Source organism: Protopterus annectens, chromosome 10.part0 (assembly GCF_019279795.1).
Source record: "Protopterus annectens isolate FY-2018-M chromosome 10.part0, PAN1.0, whole genome shotgun sequence".
NCBI classification, from domain to species: Eukaryota; Metazoa; Chordata; order Ceratodontiformes; family Protopteridae; genus Protopterus; species Protopterus annectens.
In genome coordinates, this window is record NC_056744.1 from 386,111,277 (window position 1) to 386,136,014 (window position 24,738).

The 24,738-nt window shown below is 42.0% G+C and overlaps 1 protein-coding gene across 3 annotated transcripts in view; it reads right to left on the reverse strand.

Annotated features, from left to right (window-relative positions):
- Positions 1-24,738, reverse strand: part of EDEM3 (ER degradation enhancing alpha-mannosidase like protein 3) — a 1,015,437-nt gene that overhangs the window by 683,678 nt on the left and 307,021 nt on the right. For all 3 annotated transcript variants that reach the window (XM_044085305.1, XM_044085306.1, XM_044085304.1), the window contains exon 7: positions 4,849-4,983. In XM_044085305.1, the coding sequence (XP_043941240.1) occupies positions 4,849-4,983 (135 nt within the window). The remainder of the gene's footprint in view (positions 1-4,848; positions 4,984-24,738) is intronic.

Here is a 24,738-nt window from a genome sequence, read left to right on the forward strand (position 1 = left end):
TATCAATTTCAACAATTGGCTAAGCTCTTTATTCAAAGGGGATCCAGTGTCTGTCAAACTGGGATGACATGCTCGACAAGCCACAGTGCTTCACTAGAGATGGCTTGCACCTGTCGCCCTTAGGCTTTTGAATACTGGCCAAGGCTCTTGCCACCCCCATAGTGCCTCTTTTAGGCAAGGCTCAAAAGACAAACCCACCACCGTAAATAGCACAAGTAACAAACAACTGAGGGTAATGCTACTCAATGCCAGAATTCTAAACCTCAAAATGCACGCACTCGAGGCACTCCTCAGTATGGAGAAAATCGATATATGTGCAGTAACAGAAACCTGGTTTAAGGCTCCAGAGAGAACCCCAGCACTACCAGGCTACAACTCATGCCATAGATTTCGGCCACAAAACCTGGACCAAAATACAAAAGGTGGGGGAGTATCCATATTCATCAAGGATACCCACACCTCCAGGTTAGTGGCACAGCACAATGCTTCAGAGATCATCCACGTGTAACTAACAACGGGAAAAACTACTATTCAAATTATAGCTTGCTACAGATCATCCACCATGTCCCAGGACCCCACTCCGCATACCTGGAAACACTGGGAAATATAAAGGTCCTACCAAACACCCAGATATTGGGTGATTTCAATTACCCAAACATTAACTGGGAGAACTACTCAAGTACAAACTCCCTTGCCCAACATTTCGTAGAATTTATAAACTCAAATGTCCTGGATCAACTGGTCAACACCCCCACCAGAGGTGACAACATACTGGACCTGGTCATCACCAACATGGGCAACCAGTGTTCCACACCAGAGGTCAACCCCTCGCTGGTTAGATCTGACCATAAACTAATCACTCTGGATATCCACATTCTGCCACCACTCCCGGTCAAAGAAACCACCGTGAAAAACGTTTCAAAAGCAAACTTCACATTACTTAAGACCGACATGGAAAGTTTTAAAGCACCCGTGCTAAAGGAGAACACTGTCCAAGCTGCAAAATCCTTTACTAATGCACTCTACGGGCACCTACAAGAATGCATGGATCGTGCTATCCCAAACAAAACCAAGACTCACTCCTCCAAGAAAAGGAAACCAGTCTGGTGGACCCCTGCCATAAACAAGCTATACAATAGAAGGCGGAAACTAGTACATAAGACAGTAAAATCCCACGAAGGGAAGACATCCCTGATCAGTATCAGCAAGAAACTACATTCCCTCATAAAATCATCCAAGGCTAGCTTCGAAAGAAAAATTGCCATGGACTCCAAAGATAACCACAAGGCATTGTTTAGCTATGTCAAGAATCTAAGTGGCAATTCTTAGATCTGCTCGGAGTTAGTGCAGAATGGCACAAAATACACTGAACCGACCGATATAGCCAACATCCTGGCAGACAGATTCAGTGCAAACTTCACCCCCCACCCCCAAAAGGGACCATAACTATACCAGAAGAATGCAGTGCCCCTGAAATCACAGACACTCAGGTTAAAACAGCCCTCTCCAAAGCCAAAAACACAGCATCAATGGGACCGGATGGTGTCCCAGGCTGCGTCCTACACGAGCTCAAAGACGAACTAACCCCTCACCTAAACACACTGTTAAAACTCAGTTTCTCTACAGGCTACATGCCCACAGAGTGGCGCACAGCAACAGTTATTCCGCTCCACAAAGGTGGAGCCACAATGGACTCTGGGAACTATCGCCCTATAAGCCTGACTAGCTTGGTCGGCAAAGCTATGGTGTGCATCATCATGGATCTCATTAACAGAGACATTGGGAACCTCCAAACACAGGACCCTACCCAGTTCAGCTTTGTTAAGGGCAGATCAAGCCTCCTAAACCTAGTGGACTTCTTTCAGACAGTTACCAAAGCTACAGACAAGGGAAAGGTAGTCCACACAGCCTACCTAGACCTCGCAAATGCCTTCAATACCATTCCCCACTCAAGTATTATAGACAAGCTCACCAGCCTGAACATAAACCCCTACGTCACGAGATGGGTTGCCAACTGGCTCACAGACAGAACCCACATGGTAAGAGTTGCGGGAGCTAGATCTGACTCTAAACCAGTTCCAAGTGGCATTCCCCATGGCTCAGTCCTAGGACCCCTCCTGTTCGGCATATACTTCTCAGAGGTACAGGTAAGCACAGGAGGACTATGGCTGACCAAGTTTGCAGACGACTGCAAACTAGGGGCTATAACTGACTCTCTGGCTGACACAGACATCCTCCAAAAGGATCTCACTGAGACAGATACCTGGTGTCAAAACCATGGCCTCAAGCTAAATACCAAAAAGTGCATAGTCATCCCCTTTGGAAAAAACAAAGTATCCACAAACTACCACATAGGTGGTAGCCCCCTAAATACAGAATACGTAATAAGGGATCTGGCGACCCAAGTAGATAGTAACCTCGCCTTTGGTAATCACATTGCCAAAGTGGTTAGAAAATCTTTCATGTGGCCCACCAAATCACAAAAGGGTTTGCATCCAGATCGAAAGAGGTCATTGGGCCCCTTTACACATCACCCATCAGACCCATCATAGAGTACAATGCCCCATTTGGGATGTACCTTACAAGACACCTGCAACAACTGGAAAGACCACAGAAGGACCTCAGCAAGGGGGGTCACTGGCCTCAAGCAAATGCCCTACGCAGCTCGACTGAAGAAACTCCAGCTGTACTCGGTTGCATACCGCCTACTCAAAGGTGATCTCTGCCTAACATACAAGGCCATGTCCAACCCAGAATTAATGGACATGCTCCACCTAAAGAAAACCATATCCCCTTCGAGCCACATGCTCCAGGGATCTAAACCTCACCGCAACAATAAACAGGAAGTGCTGGATGGATAGATTCCTGTCCCACAGACTTCCCATGCTTTGGAACAAGATTCCAATCTACATTAGGCAGAGCTCCTCGCTAACCCTCTTCAAGAGAAATCTTGACGAGTGGATGGGAAACAGAAAGTTTACCCCAGGGATCACTTCAATGGTTCTGCTTGACAGAGGCACAGGGAACTAATCTAAGGGGGCGGCGAAAGCCAACACATTCCGGCTAAGCTTATAAATGCCTTCGGGCAGATAGCCTAGTACCTACCTATGAACCTATGAGTAGTAGCCATCTTTGGTTCACAGGTAATTACTAGGCATGCAGGCCAGGAGAACTTAGCCCAATTGCCTCAAAGCACTATCTGGTTCAGTGACTTGCACAAGCTCACATATTGGCAGCTAAAAGAATTAAGTCCTTGTGTCAATAAACTGCCTGAAAACACTCTTACACACAGACGCCACTGTTACGCGACAGATTCATGTAGTTATTTGCGAGTGAAAGAGGGTTTGTGTTAATTAAAGAAAATTCCACACAGAAAAAATCCTAACAGCACTAGAAACACAACAGATCATTAAGATAATTTTGTTATCCACAGTGAGAATATACAGTGCCATTTGTTAGCATGAAAGATGGCTCCATTTGGTAAAAGGACTGCCAAAACGTACAAAGTAAGGTTTAGTGTTTAAAACACCAAACAACAGCTCTTCTGAATAGCTATCCAATGAGTCATGGGATGCAAAACCCAATACTACTATCACTGATGAACAGCACATGCAAGGGAGGCTTTGGGTGCCTTCAGGTAATAAAAACAGAACCCACGACAATGTATATCCTTATCATTCTCCAGGCTACAGGCAACAGTTATTCCAACCCCTAGACTTTGGGAGGCATAGGTATCTCAGGGCACAAGGGTTTCTAAGGTGGGGAAAACTCACGTTGCATTTTGTTTCATAAAAGCGTATTTCATCGCAAATCAAAAGATGAAGAGGCAGAAAACTAGACTGTGGAAATGGGGCAACTAGGCACAGCCTTTTAAGTAGGAGCCTTGGCACACATGAAGTGCTCAGCTTCTCCATCGTTAGAATGCTTCCAAATATGTTTTGAAGAGAGTGATCTGGATGGAAGACAAGGTCTCATGTCAGTAATCTGTAGTGAAACTAACAGGATTTCAGGAAACCATGCTCTCCTCCAGAATTAGATTTTGTTCTGGACATTTTTCCTTTTAATTTGGACAACTTCCATATTGCTGTTCCACTGACTCACCTCTCTCAATGTCACATAAGCAAAGTTTATTTTTTGCTTACACTACAGTTAACACTACACCATTAATACTACACATGATCTTAGCTAAAATTCCTCTATTTCACCAACAATTAACATTCAGACATAAAAAATCCAAAATGTACACATAAAGGCACACTTTTATACAGGTAATCACTTCACCTGTATAAAAGGCAGGTTTAGTTAGATTCAAGCAGTACAATATGCCTGCAGATATTCCTCAGTATTGTGTAGCAAAAGGTATATCAAAAATTCTACAACCCAAAGTGTCAATAAAAAAGTTTAAAAACACCCATTCAGGGAAAACACTGTTGTGCTTTACAGACTAGAACTGCTTTGGCAGTATACACCCCCCCCCCCAACACAGAGTTAAGCTTTCTTTTTAAAATAAAAATACAAGAAAACTAACTTATCCCAGAACTGAAGAGTGTGTGTAATGTGACACTAATGCTGTATGCGGAGACACCACCACCTTATGTTAATGAGTTAAATGTTCTCCCCAATAGACAAAAAAGCAATAGAGACTATCTATCTCATGGAATATTATTAATGTTCTTTGACAGGAACTGCCTGACAGAGTCACATCTTCATAGAATACAGTAACTACATTAAAACTCTATAAAAATGTTTCTTTAAAAGTTTGCTTAGAAATGCATTAGTTAATATGCCTCTGATTTCCATTACAAAATAATCATTCAATGTATTTCTTTAAAGTAACAGAAAATCAACCTCAAAAATTGATTCTCCTGTAAAGCGACTCAGAGCAGCAAACTCCAGAATTAAGGTCCCAGCACAAGCTGTACAGGTATCTGTCTCTGTACCGGTGCGTGCCTCTGGTCTCCTCAATCCAAATTTCAGATTAATCTAAAAAAAAAAAGATAGAAACTTTACTTCTGATTTATTCAGAATGAGAAAATGGGTAGTTTTGATGAGTACGCCAGCTTAGTAAACAAATATGCCACAAAACAGCAAAGTTGTGAATAAGTACACTTACCATATCAGCAGATCTCAGAAGAGCACTCATAGTAAAGTACAGTTGTTTAAGTAAACGTATCATAACAATAAATGTTTAAATGATCCCTGCTGCAGCAGCTTTAGCTATATGGGTTATATCTCGCACAGGATACAACTAGGGTTACCACCTGTCCCACTTTGAGAGGGACAGTCCCTCTTTGGGCAATTGTGTCCTGACAAAAAATATTAAAAAGGGCAAATGTCCTGAGATTGTAGGACATAATTATGTCCCATATTTTATGTAATAGTTGCATAAAACAGTTATTTCTGTATCTAAAATACCTAAATGTTACAAGAAACATAATAAGCAACTAAACTGCTACAAGAATAAGTTTTTATTTAGGAAAAAAAGTTAAGTTCTATCCTTTGTACTGATGTGTGTCCCAAAAATGTCCCACTTTGGCCATTTGAAAAGGTGGCAACGCTAGATACAACAGCTGGCCAGCTCCAAAACCTTAAAGGGCACCTTCCATCTGCCCAATCAGTTACTCAGTTCAAGCTGAGCCAAAGAAAAAGAGTGGTTTGAACACCAAGTCTTTCATATCAACAGAGAGAGGGAGGAAGGCTAGAGCCATGAAAATATCAGTGCTAGGAAACAAAAGCTAGGAGTTCTCACACCGTTTTCACAATAAAAACATACAAAAATAAAGGGAATAGAGGGAGATGGTGGCTACTGCAACAGTGATAATTTGAATATCTACTGTTATGGTATGTTTACTTGCACAACTTTACTACGTTCATCAACCAGTTTGGTTAATGATAATTATAAAACTATAAGTCATAATAGTTCTAGATAATCTAGGAAATCAGAAATGATGAAATCATTACTTGTTGGTTACATTAGACCCAAACATGAGTATGAAATAACAATATGAAAACCTTAAAAAAAACAAGCATGAGTAAACTGGAAAGAGCACTGTGGGAATATACCAAAGGCATCCATGGATGTAAAAATTTAAGTAATTTTGAAACTAAAATATCTGAACTTGTACAGTGTCTCATATTGATACTTAAGAGGAGCCCTTATTGAGGTATAGGGGATTTAGAGACAACAACCTCTGGGACTGTTTGGGGTTATCAAAAAGTAGTAGAGACTCATCAGACAACCTATGCAGAAGAATCTATAGGAATGAGATGTGTACTAATTGGTTCTCTGAAAGAGAAGCTGATGCATAAAACAGACTACCAAATTGTATAAAAATATCTACGCTAGTGCTTTCTTTAAAGAACAGGCTGGACACTTATTATGGGAAAAAGAAGTTATGTACTTACCATAACGTTCCATGTTAGTTGTCTTCATCTCATCTTCTTTCTTGCTGGTTGGGATCGGAGCCAATCCTCAGCTCCGACTCGGCCATCTTCAATAGCTCGATCGAAGGAAGTATCGAGGTAATCGGAGCCGAGGTCGGAACCGAAGAGGATTTGGTGATCAGAGCCAACGGTTCCACTACCCGAACCCCAACGAACTCCAGCTCTGAACTCATTGGAGTCGGAGGAGGAACATCAAGTGAAGTGGACGGAGCCGATACCTGTTGAGGAGGGCTGGACAATAATTTAGCTAGTGCCTGCGACTTTAGAAACCTACTGACTACTCTCTCCACATCGTGATCCGACAGTCTAGAGGACAGAGTGGAGTGAGAGGACCGGTGGCTATGCTCACTTTGAAGCAATGGAGACCGAGGAGCCGAATGCACCGACTCTAAGGAAGGGGACCTCAGCCTCTTGTGACTCCGTGATGGCTCTGAAACATCTGATGGAGCCGACGGGGAGGCTGTCTTGTCGGTGCCAGCCGGTACCGACTTAGAAGGTAAATCCAGCAGAGGAGTCGGCTCTGAGGATGGAGCCGACGGCTTAGTGGACTTTGGGGATTTCACTGGCTGTGAACTCTTTGCCTGTGAATCCTGGGGTTTTAACAGACCCCTAAGAATTAGTTTGTTCTTACGCTCCTGCAGGACTCTTGGACTAAAAGCACGGCAAATAGAACAAGAGTCCTGCAGGTGAACAGCGCCTAAACAGTAGATGCAACTAGTGTGCCCACCTGTCAGAGACATTTTCTGACAGCATGAGTCACACTTCTTAAAACCAGAAAACTTAGCTTCCTTAGACATGCTGTACTAAAAAAAGGAGGACTAAGAAGTGACTACAAACAAACAACAGTACTAAGCTAGACAAACACACCAGTACTATACTAACTACAATATTATTATATATTTTTTTTTTTTTTTTTTTTAACAATAAGAGAAAAAGGAGAGCCTCTAAGTTAAACGGCTAACCTAAGGATGGGGGAGGGGCAGAGAGAACTCTCTAACTTAAACAAGTTCGAACACAAGGGCGAGATACAAGAAAAACTAACAGCAACAAGTATAACTATTCTAAATGGGAAGAAATACTTGACAAAAATTTAAATTTACAAGGAAAGTTTACACAAAAAGCTAAATATACGAGCCTGAGCCAGAAAAATGACACCCTCGCAGCTGAAGCAGCAAATGAGATCTGGGTAGCTATTGCTAGGCATTAGGGGATAAGGGGTAGCCCCGAGCCAGTAAACAGCTCTCGAGCTACTGAAGATGGCAGAGTCAGAGCCGAGGATCGGCTCTGATCCCAACAAGCAAGAATGAAGGCGAGATAGACAACTTAACATTAACTGTTTTGGTATCTTGGCAGGCTAGAAGGGCATTATTGCTTGTGCATGAAATATTTGTATGTATGTATGTTCATCATATTTGTGAAGGCTGCCAGCCTAGCCGGATAGGATTTTATACATAATTCTGTCATTTGTAAATATGAATGTTGAATTACAGGCTTGTTTTCTTAAATGAAAGAATATGCTGTGAAATGTTAACTCAAAACAATGTAGCAACATTGCCCTCTGCTGTAAAGAAAGCTAAGTCAAGCTAAGTCAAGCATTTCTTGTCTGTCCTTTGAAACTGAAATTATTTCATGACTGTCTTTGATGTTTACAATACGACTCCAGTCGGGCTAGATGAAGGCTTTCTGCCTATTGTTTTAAGGCTAAAGTTACTGACCAGAATTTACATGTGGAATGTCCTTCATTACTCTGGTTTCTGCCTAGGTGTAAAAGAATGTAAATGCAGTTTCTGTCAGCCTGGGAACATCAGGAAAGTGTAAAAAAGTGATGTAATGGGAATCAGGACTGCAATAGCAATTTAAACAGAGAGAATCAGAAGGCATTAAGCATTTTTGTCTTGACCATCCAACTCAGCACTGCCTGTGGTCATATGTAAGTTATCTTAGACTTGTGTTTTCTTTTAGAAATAGCTAGAAACTAGAAAGATTAAACTAAGTGTTTTTCTACGACGTCAGCACTTTACTACTGTGTTAGTTTAAGTATTTCTCTGTGATTTCTGAACTCTTGACTAGCACTGTGTAGAAGAAAGTCTTGTCTTGTGTTTTTAATTATTTATTAAATATTTTAAACCCTTTTAACTATGGCTGTTTTGTGTAGAGATAAGTTAAGCTCTAAGAGTATACTGCATGCTTATATTGATCCTGTACCAAATCACTCTAATAAGCCTTGACTACGTAGTCACAACTACCAACTGGATAATAATAGTGCACAGTAATAACTGGACATCCTTTTAAGGGCCTTTGAGTAGCTGATAAGTATTAGTGGGTGGTGGCAAGTGGAACTACCATATAGCCTGGGAGAAAGGTGCACAGCTGGAGAAACTATGCCAGCCTTCCCCAGGGGTGTCTGTGTGGTTGTATAAACACTTCTCAAAGTGCATGTGTGTTTGCGTGAGTGTCAGCTACTTGGGCAGGGACACAAAGCACTGGTTGGACAGAGAGGGTGCTAGAGGTTTTAGCTTGCCCACTAGGCTGAGATCTGGACCCTATAGCTGTGTCAGTGGGGATTCTTATTAGGGACCTGGAGAGCAAGGGAGTGACCAGCCCTGGGCTGACTGTGATCTATGTGTGCTCTTACGGGAAATTGCACTTTACTGTGTGTATTTGTTATCCTTTACTCATATATGAGATGCCCTCTCTGGTGTTAGTGGTGAGGATTGGGGCTTCTTGATTGCTGGGCCAGGGCACGGGCATCACAATATTGTTTACTGCTGCTGTAGCCTTAGCTATATGGAGGAGAAAGGATGATGCCCCAGGAGCCCCTGAGAATCATCCTAGTAAAGCCTGTCCTAGATCTGAAAATGGAATCTAGTTTGTAGTGCTTTGTAAAGGTATGCACTGAGGAACAGTTGCTGCTTTTGGAATACTTCTACAAACCAACCTTTTCCAAAAAGCCACAGAAGCAGCCAATGCCCTGGTAGAATGAGCCTTGACTCTGCCAGGAACTGCCTTATTGTGGTGGATACAACAAAAGGTAATAGCACAACACAACCATTGGGAAATAGTTTGCATTGACACAATCTGTCCTTTCTTTTTACCTTCACAAGAAATTGAGGCTCCTAAATACTGTCAGGATAGTACATCAGCAGTGTCTGGATATCCAGGGCATTGTGGAACGAAAACAAGAAGAAGGATAGTTTGGCTCAAAGCAAACTAGAAATTGACTTTAGGCATAATGGAAGGATTAGTTCTTAAAAAAATCATATCTTTGTTGAAGTGAGATAAAACTGACACACCATAAGAGCTTGCAACTTACTCTTCTTACAGCGATCAGAGCAACCAACAAAACTGTTTTCCATGTTAAGAACCACAAGTCAACCTGATGAGCCAGTTCAAATGGAGCAGTAGTTACTTTTTCCAACACAAAATTAACATCCCATGGAAAAGACACTTGCTTTTAGGAGGTACACAATACCACTTTCAAAAATAAAATTTCACATTCAGAATCTTTTCCATTTACTAATGTGATTTTCTAGTAGCGGGTTTTCCTGCCTCCTTTAATACTTAATACACATTCTTCAAAAATAGGTGCCTAAAAGATATTAAGAATCTATAATCCAGGCAGCTAGTTGACATTTTTTTAGGACTGGGATGTAACAAACACCCCTTTGTTTGGTGTGAGTGGGTCCAGTCTGTGAGGAAGCTTCTGATAATCGTTAGCTATTTCCAAAAGAAGGAAGAACCACTGCTGCCTGGCTCAGAAGTCAGTCATCAAAACGATCTTTGGGGTCCTTCTGAATCTTCAGAATGACCCTGGATATTAGTGGAAATGGTGGAAAAGTATATAGGAATATTCCTGTCCAAGGGGGAAAAAAAGAATGCATCTGTGTTCCAAGCCTTCTTCAATGGTGTCCTGGAGCACACATTTATTTGTTTATTTATTTGACAATTGTTTACCAGGAAAGTCTGAATGGGCCAGAAAAGTACAGTTGTGTATCTACCATAAATGTAGATGTTCGAGTGTATTCACTGTTGCAGTCATTACTCTTGGGTTATCCTGCTGGCAGGCTACCCGCAGTCGGCCTGAATTCCAAAGTCTAGGTCTGGCGTCGGTTGCTGTTGCCTCTTCCCTGACGTCAATGCGCCAGAGGTATAAAAGATGCAGCCGATGCCATTTTCTTCAGTTTTTCTTGCCCCAGATGTCGGGTGCCCCCAAAATGGTAGGCTAAAAAATTATGCCAATAATTATGCATGCAGTAAAATAAACATTTCCTTCATCTACAAGCAAATACACCACATAGGTTGTATAAGATAGAGAAGTATAGGGAAGTACCAGCAAAGAACAACAGTGAATACACTCGAACATCTACATTTATGGTAGGTACACAACTGTACTATGTTCATCGTGTTTCACTGTTGCAGTCATTACTCTTGGGTTGAATCCCAAAGCTGAGGTTGGGTGGCTGGGCCTAAATAGGATTAGGAGAGGCTATAAGGCCCTGCAGAACTGCAGTGGTGAAACCTGCTCTGGATTTAGAGTAGAGAGGTAAATGGTGCACTGAACTCCAAGTTGCAGCCTCTAAAATGTCTTTGGTTGGTACTCCTCTGAGAAAGGCTGCTGAAGTGGCTGCTGCCCCGGTAAAATGAGGCCTAATGCCCTTGGGCACTGATTTGCCATGTTGTGAGTAGCAGAAACGAATGCAGTGGCCTATCCATTTTGAAATAGTCTGTTTTGAAATAGGCTTTCCTTGAGATCCTGCAGCATATGCCACTAAAAGTTGCTCAGTTTTTCTGAAAGCTTTAGTTCTGTCCAAGTAGAAGCGTAGTTGTCTGTGTATGTCCAAAAATGCAGAAGTCTCTCACCCTTATTCTGAGGGTTTGGATAAAAGGTAGGCAAATTAATGGTTTGGTTAAGGGCCACACTGGACACCACCTTAGGCATAAATGTTGGGTTCGTCCTTAGAGGAACCCTGTCTGGATGGAAAATTATGAAAGGTTCCACAGCCATGAGTGCCTGCAACTCTGAAACTCGTCTTGCAGAGGTTATTGCTAGGAGCAGAGCTGTTTTCCAAGATAAAAACTTTATATCAGCTATATTGGCTGGCTCAAAAGGCGGCAGTGTGAGTTTTTCCAAGACATAACTGAGGTCCCATGCAGATATTGGGGCTCTCCTTGGAGGTCTTATGTTTTTGGCCCCTCTGAGGTACTGCCTTAGCAATGGATGGGAAAAAATAGGAGGTTCCATATTGTAATGAGCTAAAATGGCAGAGGCATAAACTTTAATTGATGAAAAGGATAGGCCTTTGTCCAGCATCTCAGTTAGGTATTGTAAAATCTGAGGAATATTTGGTACAGATGTGTCAATTCCTTGTGCCTGGTTCCAAGCACAGAATCTTTTCCATTTTTCTGCATAAGATTTTCTGGTACTGGGCCTCCTAGCCTCCAAAATAACATCCATCACTGCTTTAGAGAGAGGTGTGTTTTGAATGGTTACATTAACCGCCATGCTGCCAGATTTAGGGTCCTGAGTTGGCTGTGCAAAATCTGATTGTTTCGCTGGGTCAGTAAGTGAGGAATTAGAGGCAATGTCCAGGCTGGGCCTTGAGACAAGCTTTTTAGGATTGGGTACCAGTGCTGGCGTGGCTAGTCTGGGGCAATCAGAATCATTCTTGGCTTCTCTTGTCTGACCTTTAGGAGTACCTTGGGGGGGAGAGGCAGAGGAGGAAAGGCATATACTGTTAGACTTTTCCAGCTGAATGACAGAGCATCCACTTTCCATGCTTGCTTGCGATAAGTCCTTGTGCAGAATTTCTGTAATTGGCAGTTGTGAGGAGAGGCAAACAGATCTATGTCTGGGCATCCCCACTCCTTTGTTAGCATACTGAAGACTTGTGGATCCAGTTTCCACTCGTGGGGATCCATGAGGTTTCTGCTTAGTTCGTCTGCCAGAGCATTGTTCTTTCCTGGCAGGAATTGTGCTTGCAGGTGTACTTGATAAGTCAATGCTGTGTCCCACAAAGTCATGGCTTGTCTGCAGGGGGGTAGTAATGTGTGCCTCCCAGCTTGTTTATGTACCACATGACTGTAGTTTTGTCCGTCCTTATCAGTAGTTCTCCTGGATGGAGTAGATCCTTGAAAGCTGTCAAGGCATTCTGAACAGCTAGCATCTCTTTTTGATCAATATGTAGATGAATTTGGCTTGTGGACCATGTGCCCTGAATACATTTTCCTGCAATGTGTGCTCCCCTTTCATTATCTGATGCATCTGTTGTTGTTGAAGGCAAGGAATGAGGATAATTAATGCTTCCAGGCTTTGACAATGTTGAGTCCAGACACTTTTTAGGTACCATTGAAGTTTCCTCATATGCAGTCTGGCATATGGAATTAGCAGAATGCAGCATGCCATGAAGCCCAAAGCCTGCAGAATTTTTCTTGCAGATAACTGGGTCTTTGTTGCCAACATTTTGAAGTAAGGAGTTAGTTGCCTTTGTTTGTCTGGCGTGAGATAAGCCATCTGGGCAGTTGTATTTAAGCTTGCACCCAGGAATATTATCTCTTGAGAGGGTACTAGTTTTGATTTCTTTTCATTTACTGTGTACCCTAGGCAAATTAATAATCTTTTTACGAACGCCAGATGCTTTAGTAGAGTGTCCTTGTTCTCTGCTTGTATAAGGCAGTCATCCAAGTAAGGATATATTTGAATTCCTCTTTGTCTGCAAAATGCAATTACTGGTGCCAGGCATTTTGTGAAGACCCTGGGCGCAGTAGATAAGCCAAAGAGCAGTGCAGAGAATTGGTAGTGCATTGAGCCAGCTATGAATCTGAGGTATCTTCTGCATGATTGTCTGATTGGGACATGCAGGTATGCCTCTTTTAGGTCCAAAGTTACAAGCCAAGCCTTCTTGCCCAGCATGGGCAAAAGCTGCTGCAGAGTTAACATTTTGAATTTTGGAACGTCCAGAAATGTGTTTAGAATAGACAGGTCCAGTATTGGTCTCCAGGCTTTGTCCTTTCTGGGTACCAAAAAAGGTCTTGAGCAAAATCCTTGTCCCTGCTCTTGCTGTGGTACTTGCTGAATGGCCCTCATGTTCATAAGGGACGACATTTGTATTTGTGCCTCTGCCCATTGATTGTGTGGCAGGTTTGGCATACCTTTTGCCTTTGGCAGGGTGTGAAAGTGGAACCTGTAGCCCTGGGACACTATATTCAGTACCCATTTGTCCTGGGTGATCATGTGCCAATTTTGAGAGAAAAGTGCTAGTTTTCCCGCAAAGGCGGCTGCAAGAAGATAAGTGATTGGTGCTGGCAGAGGAAAGTCATTGGCCCTGTTTCCTATATGGCTGTGCTTTGTTTTCTCCACTTTTGGAGGTAGAAGCGCCCCACTATTTAGGCCTGTATGAGCCCTGGGGCTGGGCTCTGCCTCTGGGACATCTGTATCTGCCTCTTTGTGGCCTGTCCGACACTGGAAAGGAAAAGTTCTTTGCAGGCCAGTTCCTGCTAAATCTTGGTGGCTGAACCTGTAAAAAAATCCTTTACTGTTTGCATAGCTTTTGCTTTGTCCTCCATTTTCTTCAAAACCTCCTCTGCTTTAACAACAAATAAAGTACCGTGCTGTAATGGAGCATCTAATAATTTTGCTTTAACATGATCAGGCAGATTTTGTTCCTTTAACCAAGCATGCCTCCTAATGACAGAACCCATAACTGCGGCCCTGCAGGAGGCCTCCAGAGAATCAAAACCACATTGCAATGTATGCTTTCCCACTTGTTCAGTTGCATGCAATAAATCCTGCATTTCCTTATTTTCTGCACAATCAGAATTGGCCAACATTTTCTGTTTTAACAGTGACATTAAGAATTGCTGATATTTAATCATATGAAATTGACAATTTAAAGCCCTCACAGCCAAAGTAGCAGAAGTGTAAACCTTTTTCCCCCATCTGTCTAGTGCCCTTGAATCCCTGTCAGAACAGACAGGGTTTTTGCAGTGGCGGCCTTAACCCCTTTGGGACCCTGAGAAATAGTTTCTGGGTCAGCAGCAGGGTTTTTATAAAGAAATTGATGTGAATCTGGAACCCTGTAGTATCTGTCTGGTTTAACAGGAACTGGAGGTAAGGAGTCTGGAGAAAGGCCGGACTCTGAAAATACATCATCTACAATGTCTAGCACAGGGGGAATAGCAATAGGCCTGTGCTGAGGAAGTAAAAGAAAATCTCTAAGCCTTTTCTTTGATTCTGAGTAATATTGGCTCTCCCAGTGGAAGTGCTCCCTCATGGTATGCAGGGTTTCCCCAAAAGAATAATCCTCAGGAGGAGAGGCTGAAGGAATGGATTCTTCAGCATCAGAATCCTCATAGGGAGGAAGAGAGTATTCCTGTACAGAAGAGGAGTCAGAGGAAATGGAAACCTGATCTGAAGAGTCATAGTCTGTCTCTTGCCTAGGCTTCTTGTCAGGAGGGGGATGGGAACCCCTGATCAAGGTAATAAGGTCTTCGGCCATTTTGAGCATCTGTTTCTTAGGCATGGAAGTTTGTCCTGGAGAATGCTGTACTTGTTTCTTTGTCTTTAAAGCTGATTTAGTCTTTGCTTTAGAAGCTGAAGTAGGCTTTACATATAGCTGTGTAAGTCTGAAAACACCCTCAGAAGCCGATGCCTGCTCAGCGGCTCCGGACCCATTTGAGGGAATGATTTCCGAGTGTCCAATACCTTGAGTATCCAGAGGCCTAGCTGGCTCCACGTGGGAGTCGTCAGCGGCCTGTGGCACTGAGGTAGCGGGCGTCAGGGGCTGCAAAAGCTCCTCACTGAGAACCAGCGACTGGCAAATATATATTTCAGAATAGAGTGCAACGAAAAGCAATAACATGAGTTGAAGAGAATATGTGAGGAAAAATAAAAATTCAATAGTCATATTATTTGTTACATAGATTTTGTTGCGTCTTTCGGCTTTTCCCGGTTAGGGGTCGCCACAGCGGAACTCCGGTCCGCTAATGATTGGCAGTTGATTTTTACGTGCTGAGTTGCCGGCCCTAACGCACAACCTTCAATGAAGGTATGCCCATTCACACATGTCTCCACAGAAGACGCTCTAGCTGAGAATCGAACGGGACAACGTCTTGCTATGAGGCGGCAACACTACCGCAGCAATGGTAAATGAGACCCGAGAATTTTAATAAGATATTTAAAGAGATATCAGACATTACATAATTGAAGACAGTGAATGATGTCTTAGTATGAGAGAGGTGTTCATATTATGGTTATAGAAGGAAGAAAGATGGAGAGAAGGAAATTATAAGACGTGTGTAGGGTAGGGTGCCTTCAGGTAGCTTAGGTGGGAAGGGGGAAAGAGGTAAAGATCTGCAGAGATGAATTAAATAAGGTAAGGTAATGGGGAAAACAAAAAGGAGGGGAGTAGGCGGCTGGAGAGGATTGTGAGGTGTGATCTAGGATGAAGGGGTGAGTGAAATGTAGTAAATTCAGCCAGGACTGGCACAGGAGCATATCCAAGATTTTATAACGTATTCTTTTCGGGAGCATTTAAAGAAGGTGGGTAGTTTAGAAATAGAGGTAGGGAGTTCCATTTTTTTGCTACTGTGTATGAGTATAGGCTTTGTCCTGGGAATTTATTCAGTTTATTTATGGTGAGAAGTTGTTTGTCTTCCGATCTAGGAGTTCTTTTTGGAAAATACATGCTGATTAAAGGGGTAAGAGCTGGGCAGGTAATGGTTTGTGTATTATTTTATGAATTGCTATAAGGTGAATGTAGGAGAGGGGGAGGGGGAGTTCCAGCCAGCTAAGGGTATGCAGAGCTTTACAGTGATGGGTAAAGGAGGATGAAATAGTAGCAAACTTGGCAATTTTATTGTAGCAGCTTAAAAGTTTGTTTTTTATGGAGGACTGTAAATTATTCAGAAATGGTGCTCCACAGAGTAGGGAGGGCAAAAGGCAGGTTTTGACTAGAGTAATTTTTGTGGGTGTACTCAGAAAAAGTACAGTTTTGTACCTACCATAAATGTAGATGTTCGAGTGTAAACACTGCTGCAGTCATTACACTTGGGTTATCCTGCCATCAGGCGGTTCCCCAGTCAGCCTGAGTACCACAGTCTTGGTCGGGCGTCGGTTGCTGTCGCCTTCTCCCTGACGTCAGTGCGACAGGGGTATATAAGATGCAGCCGACACCATTTTCTACAGTTTTTCTTGCCCTAGATGTCAGGTGCCCCCAAATAGGTAGGCAATTCACATTGCTAATAAAATATACAAAATAAAAGCAAACAACCATTTTTAGTTAACAGCAAATACTCCCCATAGGTAATAAAGGGTAGATGACCTAGGTAAGTACCAGAAAGTAAGAGGGGAAGGAGGGAGGGTAACCTGGACTGCAGCAGTGTTTACACTCGAACATCTACATTTATGGTAGGTACAAAACTGTACTATGTTCATCATGTTACACTGCTGCGGTCATTACACTTGGGTGGAATCCCAAAGCTGAGGTAGGGAGGCTGGATCTATAAGGCATTAGGGGTGGCTATAAGGCCCTGCAGTACAGCAGTGGCGAAGCCAGCTCTGGATTTGGAGTATAAAGGCAAATGGTAATGTTTGGTGAAGGTATGCACATAACTCCATGTTGCTGCTTCCAAAATATCCTTGGTAGGTACTCCTCTGAGGTAGGCAGTTGAAGTGGCTGTTGCCCTGGTGGAGTGAGATCTAATGCTGCTAGGTACAGGTTTCCCATGGTGGGTATAGCAGAAATGTATACAGTGTCCTATCCATTTTGAAATAGTCTGCTTTGAAATGGCTTTTCCCTGTGCTCCTGCAGCGTATGCTACCAATAATTGCTGAGATTTTCTGAAAGCTTTAGTTTTGTCCAAGTAGAAGCGCAACTGCCTGTGAATGTCCAAAGAATGTAGTAGTCTCTCCCCTTTGTTCTGTGGTTTTGGATAAAAGGTTGGCAAGTAAATAGTTTGGTTTAGAGCCACACTTGATACCACCTTTGGCATAAACGTAGCGTTAGTTCTTAAAGACACCCTGTCCTCGTGGAAGATGAGGAAAGGTTCCACTGCCATTAGCGCCTGTAATTCTAAAACTCTTTGTGCTGATGTTATTGCCAGTAGCAGAGCGGTTTTCCAAGAGATGTATTTTAATTCTGCTGTGTTAGCTGGCTCAAAAGGAGGTAAAGTTAATTTTTCCAAAACAAAGTTGAGGTCCCAAGTTGGTGTAGGTGCTCTACGAGGCGGTCTTATGTTTTTAGCCCCTCTGAGATACTGTTTGAGCAAAGGATTAGAAAAAATTGGTGGATCCATGTTGTAATGAGCAGAAATAGCTGAGGCATGGATCTTGATGGATGAAAAGGAGAGGCCCTTGTCCAGCATCTCAGTTAAGTATTGAAGTATCTGAGGAATGTTTGGGACAAGAGGATCAAGGCTGTGCACTTGGTTCCAGGCACAGAATCTCTTCCACTTATCTGAGTAGGCTTTCCTGGCGCTAGGCCTTCTGGCTTCCAGAATGACATCCATAACAGCTTTGGAGAGAGGCATTGCTTGCTTTACTAAGGAATTTTCCATGCAGCTAGATTTAAGGTCTTTAGCTGGCTGTGAAGTATCTGATTGTTGTGCTGTGTCAACAACTGTGGGATTTGAGGCAAAATCCAGGGTGGTTCTTGTGCTAAGTTCTTTAAGATTGGGTACCACTGCTGGCGTGGCCAGTTTGATGCAATCAGGATCATCTTTGGCTCTTCCTGCCTGGCTTTTATGAGTACCTTTGGAAGGAGAGGTAAAGGAGGGAAAGCATATACTTGTAGTTTTTTCCAGCTGAAAGAGAGGGCATCCACTTTCCATTCTTGTGGATGGTAGCTCCTTGTGCAGAATTTCTGCAATTGGCAGTTCATTGAGGAAGCAAACAGATCTATGTCCGGGCTCCGCCATTTTTGTGTTATCATTCTGAATATTTGAGGGTTCAATTCCCATTCGTGGGGGTCCATGATGTTTCTGCTTAGGTCTTCTGCCAGTGTGTTTTTCTCTCCTGGCAGGAATTGTACTTGCAGATGAACTTGGTAGTTTAGAGCTGTGTTCCACAAGGTCATGGCTTGTCAAGAGGGGGTAGGAGTGTGTGCCCCCTTGCTTGTTTATGTACCACATAACTGTGGTGTTCTCTGTCTTTAGTAGTAATTGTCCTGGATGCAGCAGGTCCTTGAAAGCTATAATAGCATTTTGTACAGCTAGCATCTCTTTTTGATTGATGTGGAGATGTCTTTGCTCTGCGGGCCACTCGCCCTGGATACATTTTCCTGCCATGTGTGCTCCCCAGGCGTAATCCGATGCATCTGTTGTCAGTGTTTGCCTGGCTGTGGGTTGAGTGAAAGGCTGTCCCTTGTTGAGGTGACAAGCTTGAGCCCACCATCAAAACTCCTGTTGTAGGCAAGGAATTAGTGGTATAACTGTTTCCAAACTTTGACAGTGTTGAGTCCATACACTGTTTAAGTACCACTGTAGTTTCCTCATATGCAGTCTGGCATATGGAATTAGTAGTATGCAAGATGCCATGTAGCCCAAGGCCTGCAGAATTTTTTTTGCAGGGAGTTGGGTCTTTGTTGCCATTAAATGAAAATATTGAGTCAGTTGTCCCTGCTTGTTTGGTGCGAGATAAGCCATCTGGGCCGTTGTGTTCAAGCTAGCACCCAGGAATATTATCTGTTGTGAGGGCACTAGTTTTGATTTCTTTTCGTTTACTGTGTACCCCAGGCAACTTAATAACTTTTTTATGTACGCCAGATGCTTTAGTAGAATGTCCTTGCTCTCTGCTTGAATCAGGCAGTCGTCCAGGTATGGATAAATTTTAATTCCTTTTTGCCTGCAGAATGCAATTACTGGTGCCAGGCACTTTGTGAAGACCCTGGGCACAGTAGATAAGCCAAAGGGCAGTGCAGAGAATTGATAGTGCATTGAACCAGCTAGAAATCTGAGGTATCTTCTGCAGTTTGGTCTGATAGGGACATGCAGGTATGCCTCTTTGAGGTCCAAAGTCACGAGCCAAGCTTTATTGCCCAGCATGGGAAGAAGCTGCTGTAGTGTCAACATCTTCAATTTCTGAACATCCAGGTAAGTGTTTAGTGAAGAAAGGTCCAGAATGGGTCTCCAGGCTTTGTCCTTTCTGGGAACCAGAAAGAGTCTTGAGTAAAATCCTTGCCCTTGTTCCTGTGGTGGTACCTTTTGAATAGCTCTCATGTCCACGAGTGCTGTAATTTGTTTTTGAGCCTCTGCCCATTGATTTCGTGGCAGATTTGGCATTCCTTTTAACCTTGGCAGAGTGTGAAAGTGGAACCTGTAACATTGAGATACAATGTTGAGAACCCATTTGTCTTTGGTGATGCAATGCCAATTATGATAGAAAAGTGACAGTTTTCCTCCTAAGGGGGCTGCCAAGAGAGAGCTGTTTGGCAGCTGCAGTGGAAAGTCATTGAGGCTGCTTTTTATAAGGCTGAGGCCTGTCTTCCCCTTCTTTCTGGCCCAGTGTACCCCATTGTCAAGAGTTGTAAGGGCCTTGTGCCTGACCTCTACCTCTTGGACGTCTGTATCTGCCCCTTTGAGGTCTGTCTGTGACTGGAAAGGACAAATTCTTTGTTGGCCAATTTCTGCTAAAACGAGGAGGCTGAACCTGTAAGAAATCTTTCACTGTTTGCATAGATTTTGCCTTATCCTCCATCTTCTTTAATACCTCCTCTGCCTTAACTCCAAACAGCACATCCTGCTGCAAAGGTGCATCCAATAATTTGACCTTAACATGTTCTGGTAACGTATGTTTTTTTAACCAAGCATGCTTTCTAATGACATAGCCTGTAACTGCTGCTCTACAGGAGGCCTCCAAGGAATCAAACCCACATTGCAAAGTATGTTTTCCCATTTGTTCAGCTGCATGCAATACATCCTGCATTTCTTTAAAATTAGGAGGATCTGAATCTGGAAGCATCTTTTGTATGGCTTTTTTAGAAGAATTCGATTCTGGATTCGGAATGAAAATCTCAGGAGTCGGCCAACCGGCACTTGCGAACTGCTTCTGCTTCGGGCACCGCGCGGCAAGAAAGACTGAAGAAAATGGCATTGGTTGCATTTTATATACCCCTGTTGCACTGACATCAGGGAGGAGGCGACAGCAACTGACGACGGACCAAGATTTTGGAACTCAAGCCGACTGGGGAAACGCCTGACGGCAGGATAACCCAAGTGTAATGACTGCAGCAGTGTAACACGATGAACATCAATGGTTTCTGTATAGTATGCCTAGTTTTTTGATGGGTTTTCTTGATATTGCTTTGGACGTGGAGGTCAAATTTAAGATAATCATCTATTATGACTCCTAATGGTTTGGTATGGTGGACTAACTTGAGTTCAGTGTCATTTGCCAAAAAAATTTTGAAAGGTGCCTTGTTAGGGGTGTGAGTTGTGCGGTAAAGTGATGGAGTTTGGTGTTTTGGGGGTGAGTAAGAGTTTGCCATTGTAAGCCAGGTTTAAGTGGAGATGACAGCTTGTAGAGTGATTTCATGGAGGTTAGTTAAGGTGTTTGAAGAGCAGATGATGGTCCAGTCATCTGCATACTGAATCAAGATGCCGTCACAAGAAGATGAATGCAAGCTTATTGAAAAAAACTAAACAGAAGAGGGCCAAGGATGGATCCTTGTGGGACTCCTGTGGAAGTGGGAAGGTATGCAGAGATGGATCCTTGCCATTTTACAGCTTGTTGTCTGTTGGCAAGGTAACACCACCACAAATTGAAACTTCAGAACCTTCAAACCACAACTGCTCACAGCTCCAAATCAGATGAGACAAAAGAAGTTGCAAATAAATGCCAAACTTTATTGGTAACAGTTAAGCGCTTTCTTCTCCTTCAAGAGACTTCATCAGAACAAATTTCATTACAAACCCAGCCCTTAAATACCCTTGTTTAATGATGTCACATGAATCACTTAATTACACCTTAAAAACACACTACATACATTTATCAAAAAATAAGTAAGTAAATAAATAAAAGAATGAAACTCACTCATACTGTGTTTGACTGACATTGTAAAACATTTAAAAAACACATCTCATATTTAATTTAATTGTGCCTTATAGGACACTTCAAACCATCTAGCACATAATGTGTTTTAATTTTAAAATACATGCAATATTAACTGCCTCATTTAACCCAGGAAATTGGGAGGCATCCAACCTTAACTGCCATCTCAATTCACTTGCATCCAAGTGCAAGTCTACTATTTTTACCCTGAGGGTCCTTTACTATATGATCAATAGCAAAAAACCTAAATGAGTGTGTCCCATTGTCTTTAATATGTCTAAATAAAGCGTTAGTAATTTTTCATTTCTTTATGTCATAAAGATGTTCACTGATGGGTGTCTTAAATGCTCTGGAGGTCTTTCCTACATAAAATGCCAAACATTTTTGACATTTAGCCAAATAAACCACATTAACACTACTACAATTGTAGTGTCCTTTTATAGAGATAGAATTGTTTTTATTCAATTTAAACTGCTCTCCTGTTTCAAAGATGTGGCAAAAATAATTGCACTTTCCACATTTTGTATTACCTTTAGCTCTATTTGAAAGGCCATGTGCATTTTCATTATGCTCAAGCATGTTTTTAAGGGACCTATCCTTCCTATATACAACTGCGGTGGTGGGGCTGCGGTAGCGTTGTCGCCTCCCAGTAAGACGCTGTCCGGTTCGATTCTCAGCTGGAGGGTCTTCTGTGTGGAGATATGAATGGGCATACCTTCGTTGAAGGTTGTGCGTCAGCGCTGGCAACTCGGCATGTAAAAATCTACTGCCAATCATTAGTGGACCAGAGTTCCACTGTGGCGACCCCTAACCGGGAAAAGCCGAAAGACACAACAACAACATCCTTCCTATATACAATACTAGGGGGACACTTTCCAACTTTTGTCCCTACATTCAGGTCAAAAGCCAGGATTTCCCAGTTATTGACAACCGCCTGGGTGATACCCCCAGAATCCAGGTTAAAAGTAGTTATAAACCTGAATCCTGCTTCATTTCCCCTGAGTCTGTGATAAACAACCAGTTCACTTTGCGGCCTATGAGGCCCACCCAAAATTGGTACATAAATACTTTTGTACCTTTTACCTATCACTTCCTTGGATAATTCTTCCAACAAATCCAGGGGATAGCCCCTTTTAACAAACATGCTGACTATAAAACGAATTTCATCATGAAAATGCTCATCATGACTAACCATCCTGGCAGCCCTTACAGTTGGCCTTTGATAATTGCTCATTTTTGATGTAAAGGGTGCCAACTTTTAAATTCTAAATAGGAATTTGAAAAAGTTGGCTTTCTATATTTAATCTCATCAACATTCAACTCTATGTCTAAATATGTGATTTGTTCTTCACTAAAACAGTAGGTGACTTTTAAGAACTCCACTGTGTTGTTAATGTAACAAAAAAATTAAACTAATTCTTGACTATCCCTCCACAACAAAAAAAAGATCATCCAGGAATCTAGTATAATGTAAAATTTTTGTCCAGCAACTACTTTTCATTAAAAATTCCTGTTCCCAGTATGACATTACAAAATTTGCAAATATGGGCGCACAGGCAGCCCCCATGGCTACCCCAGTTACTTGTTTAAAATACTGCCCTTCAAAATGTATATAATTTTTGTTTAATACCAATTCAGTCAGGGCAATAATCTTATTAATGGTGTCCTGGTCATACATTCTAGGTTATGCTAACTGAACCTCCAACCAAATTATACCTACAAAATGTGGTATAATACTGAACAAATTAACAACATCCACAGTCACCATGATCAACCCAGGCTCCCATTTTATTTCATTTAATTTCTTTAAGAAACGTCACAAATCCTTTGTAATATATTCAAATATGTGTAAGCCTTTCTGCAAACAATGACCAATATACTTGCTCATATAGCAAGTTTTTGATCCATTACCATCCACAATAGGCCTAAAACTTAAATTAGTAAGGCCCTTGTGGATCTTCGGTATTACGAAAATATTCGGAATCATGGGATAGTCATTTTTTATATAATTTTATTCATCAAGGCTAATTTGGCTTGGAACATCATATCATCCAACGCTAGGTCTATCTTTCTATAAGCAATGTGCATCTCATTTAAGGATCTTTCCTCATATGTACTATCCATAAGCAGCACATTCATTTTGTTTAAATATTCCACCCTATTCATTAAAACCACTCCACTCCCTTTATCAGGTTTCATTATGCGCACTGTTTTGTCTTTAACAAAATCATTTAATAAGGCTAATTCACCACTGTTCAAATTACAATAATTCTCCCCATGGGACTGTTTAAAGTGCTGCCTTATTTGTTTTTCACACATTCGTTCATAAACCCGAATGGAATTATTCAAAGGAGGATTAAAAGTACTTGGTTTTCTTAATAAAACACTTTCATTATCATTTCCATTCACATTTAATTCATTACCCCCTTTACCAAACCATACTTTAAGGTTCAATTTATGGGTAAAACATTTTAAATCAATGAAAGCATTTACAATATTTCCCCTTCTTGCAGGCACAAAGGTGAACCCCTTTACCAAAAAATCAGCGTGTGATGTTTGTACTATTGTGGAATAGTTATATATTTTAAATTCCTTATTACTGTTATTGACTATTTTATATATTTCACCCAGTGCAGCAGTACCACTTCTCTCATCGTTTACATTTAGTAATGGGCCATCAGTTTTATCATTAAAATTCCTTAAAAAGTTAAAATCATCCACTAAAACATTAGAAACAATCTCATTTTCCACATTTAAATTAGTACCATCAACCATTTCCGCCCCAGAAGAGGCCACCAAACCTTCATGTAATGGTGTAAATACAGTATTAATGTTTTGACCTGCAAATGGGCAAATAATTCTGTCATTATTTAAGTGTTTAATACACTCAAATTCATCACCCTTTTCGTCTTCAGGTGAAACACTAAAATCCAAGCAACTTTTCATATTTTCATTAACAGTAGTACTGGCATTTGATGAACCAAATAAACTGTCAAGGAAATTTACCCGAACATTCCCCAAATCAACAACATTTGATTCCATGTTGAGTTGTTATTGAGTCTTTCGGCTTTTCTCGGTTAGGGGTCGCCACAGCGGAACTCCGGTCCGCTAATGATTGGTAGTTGATTTTTACGTGCCGAGTTAACAGCCCTGACGCACAATCTTCAATGAAGGTACGCCCATTCACGCATGTCTCCACGCAGAAGACGCTCTAGCTGAGAATCGAACCAGACAGCGTCTTATTCTGAGGC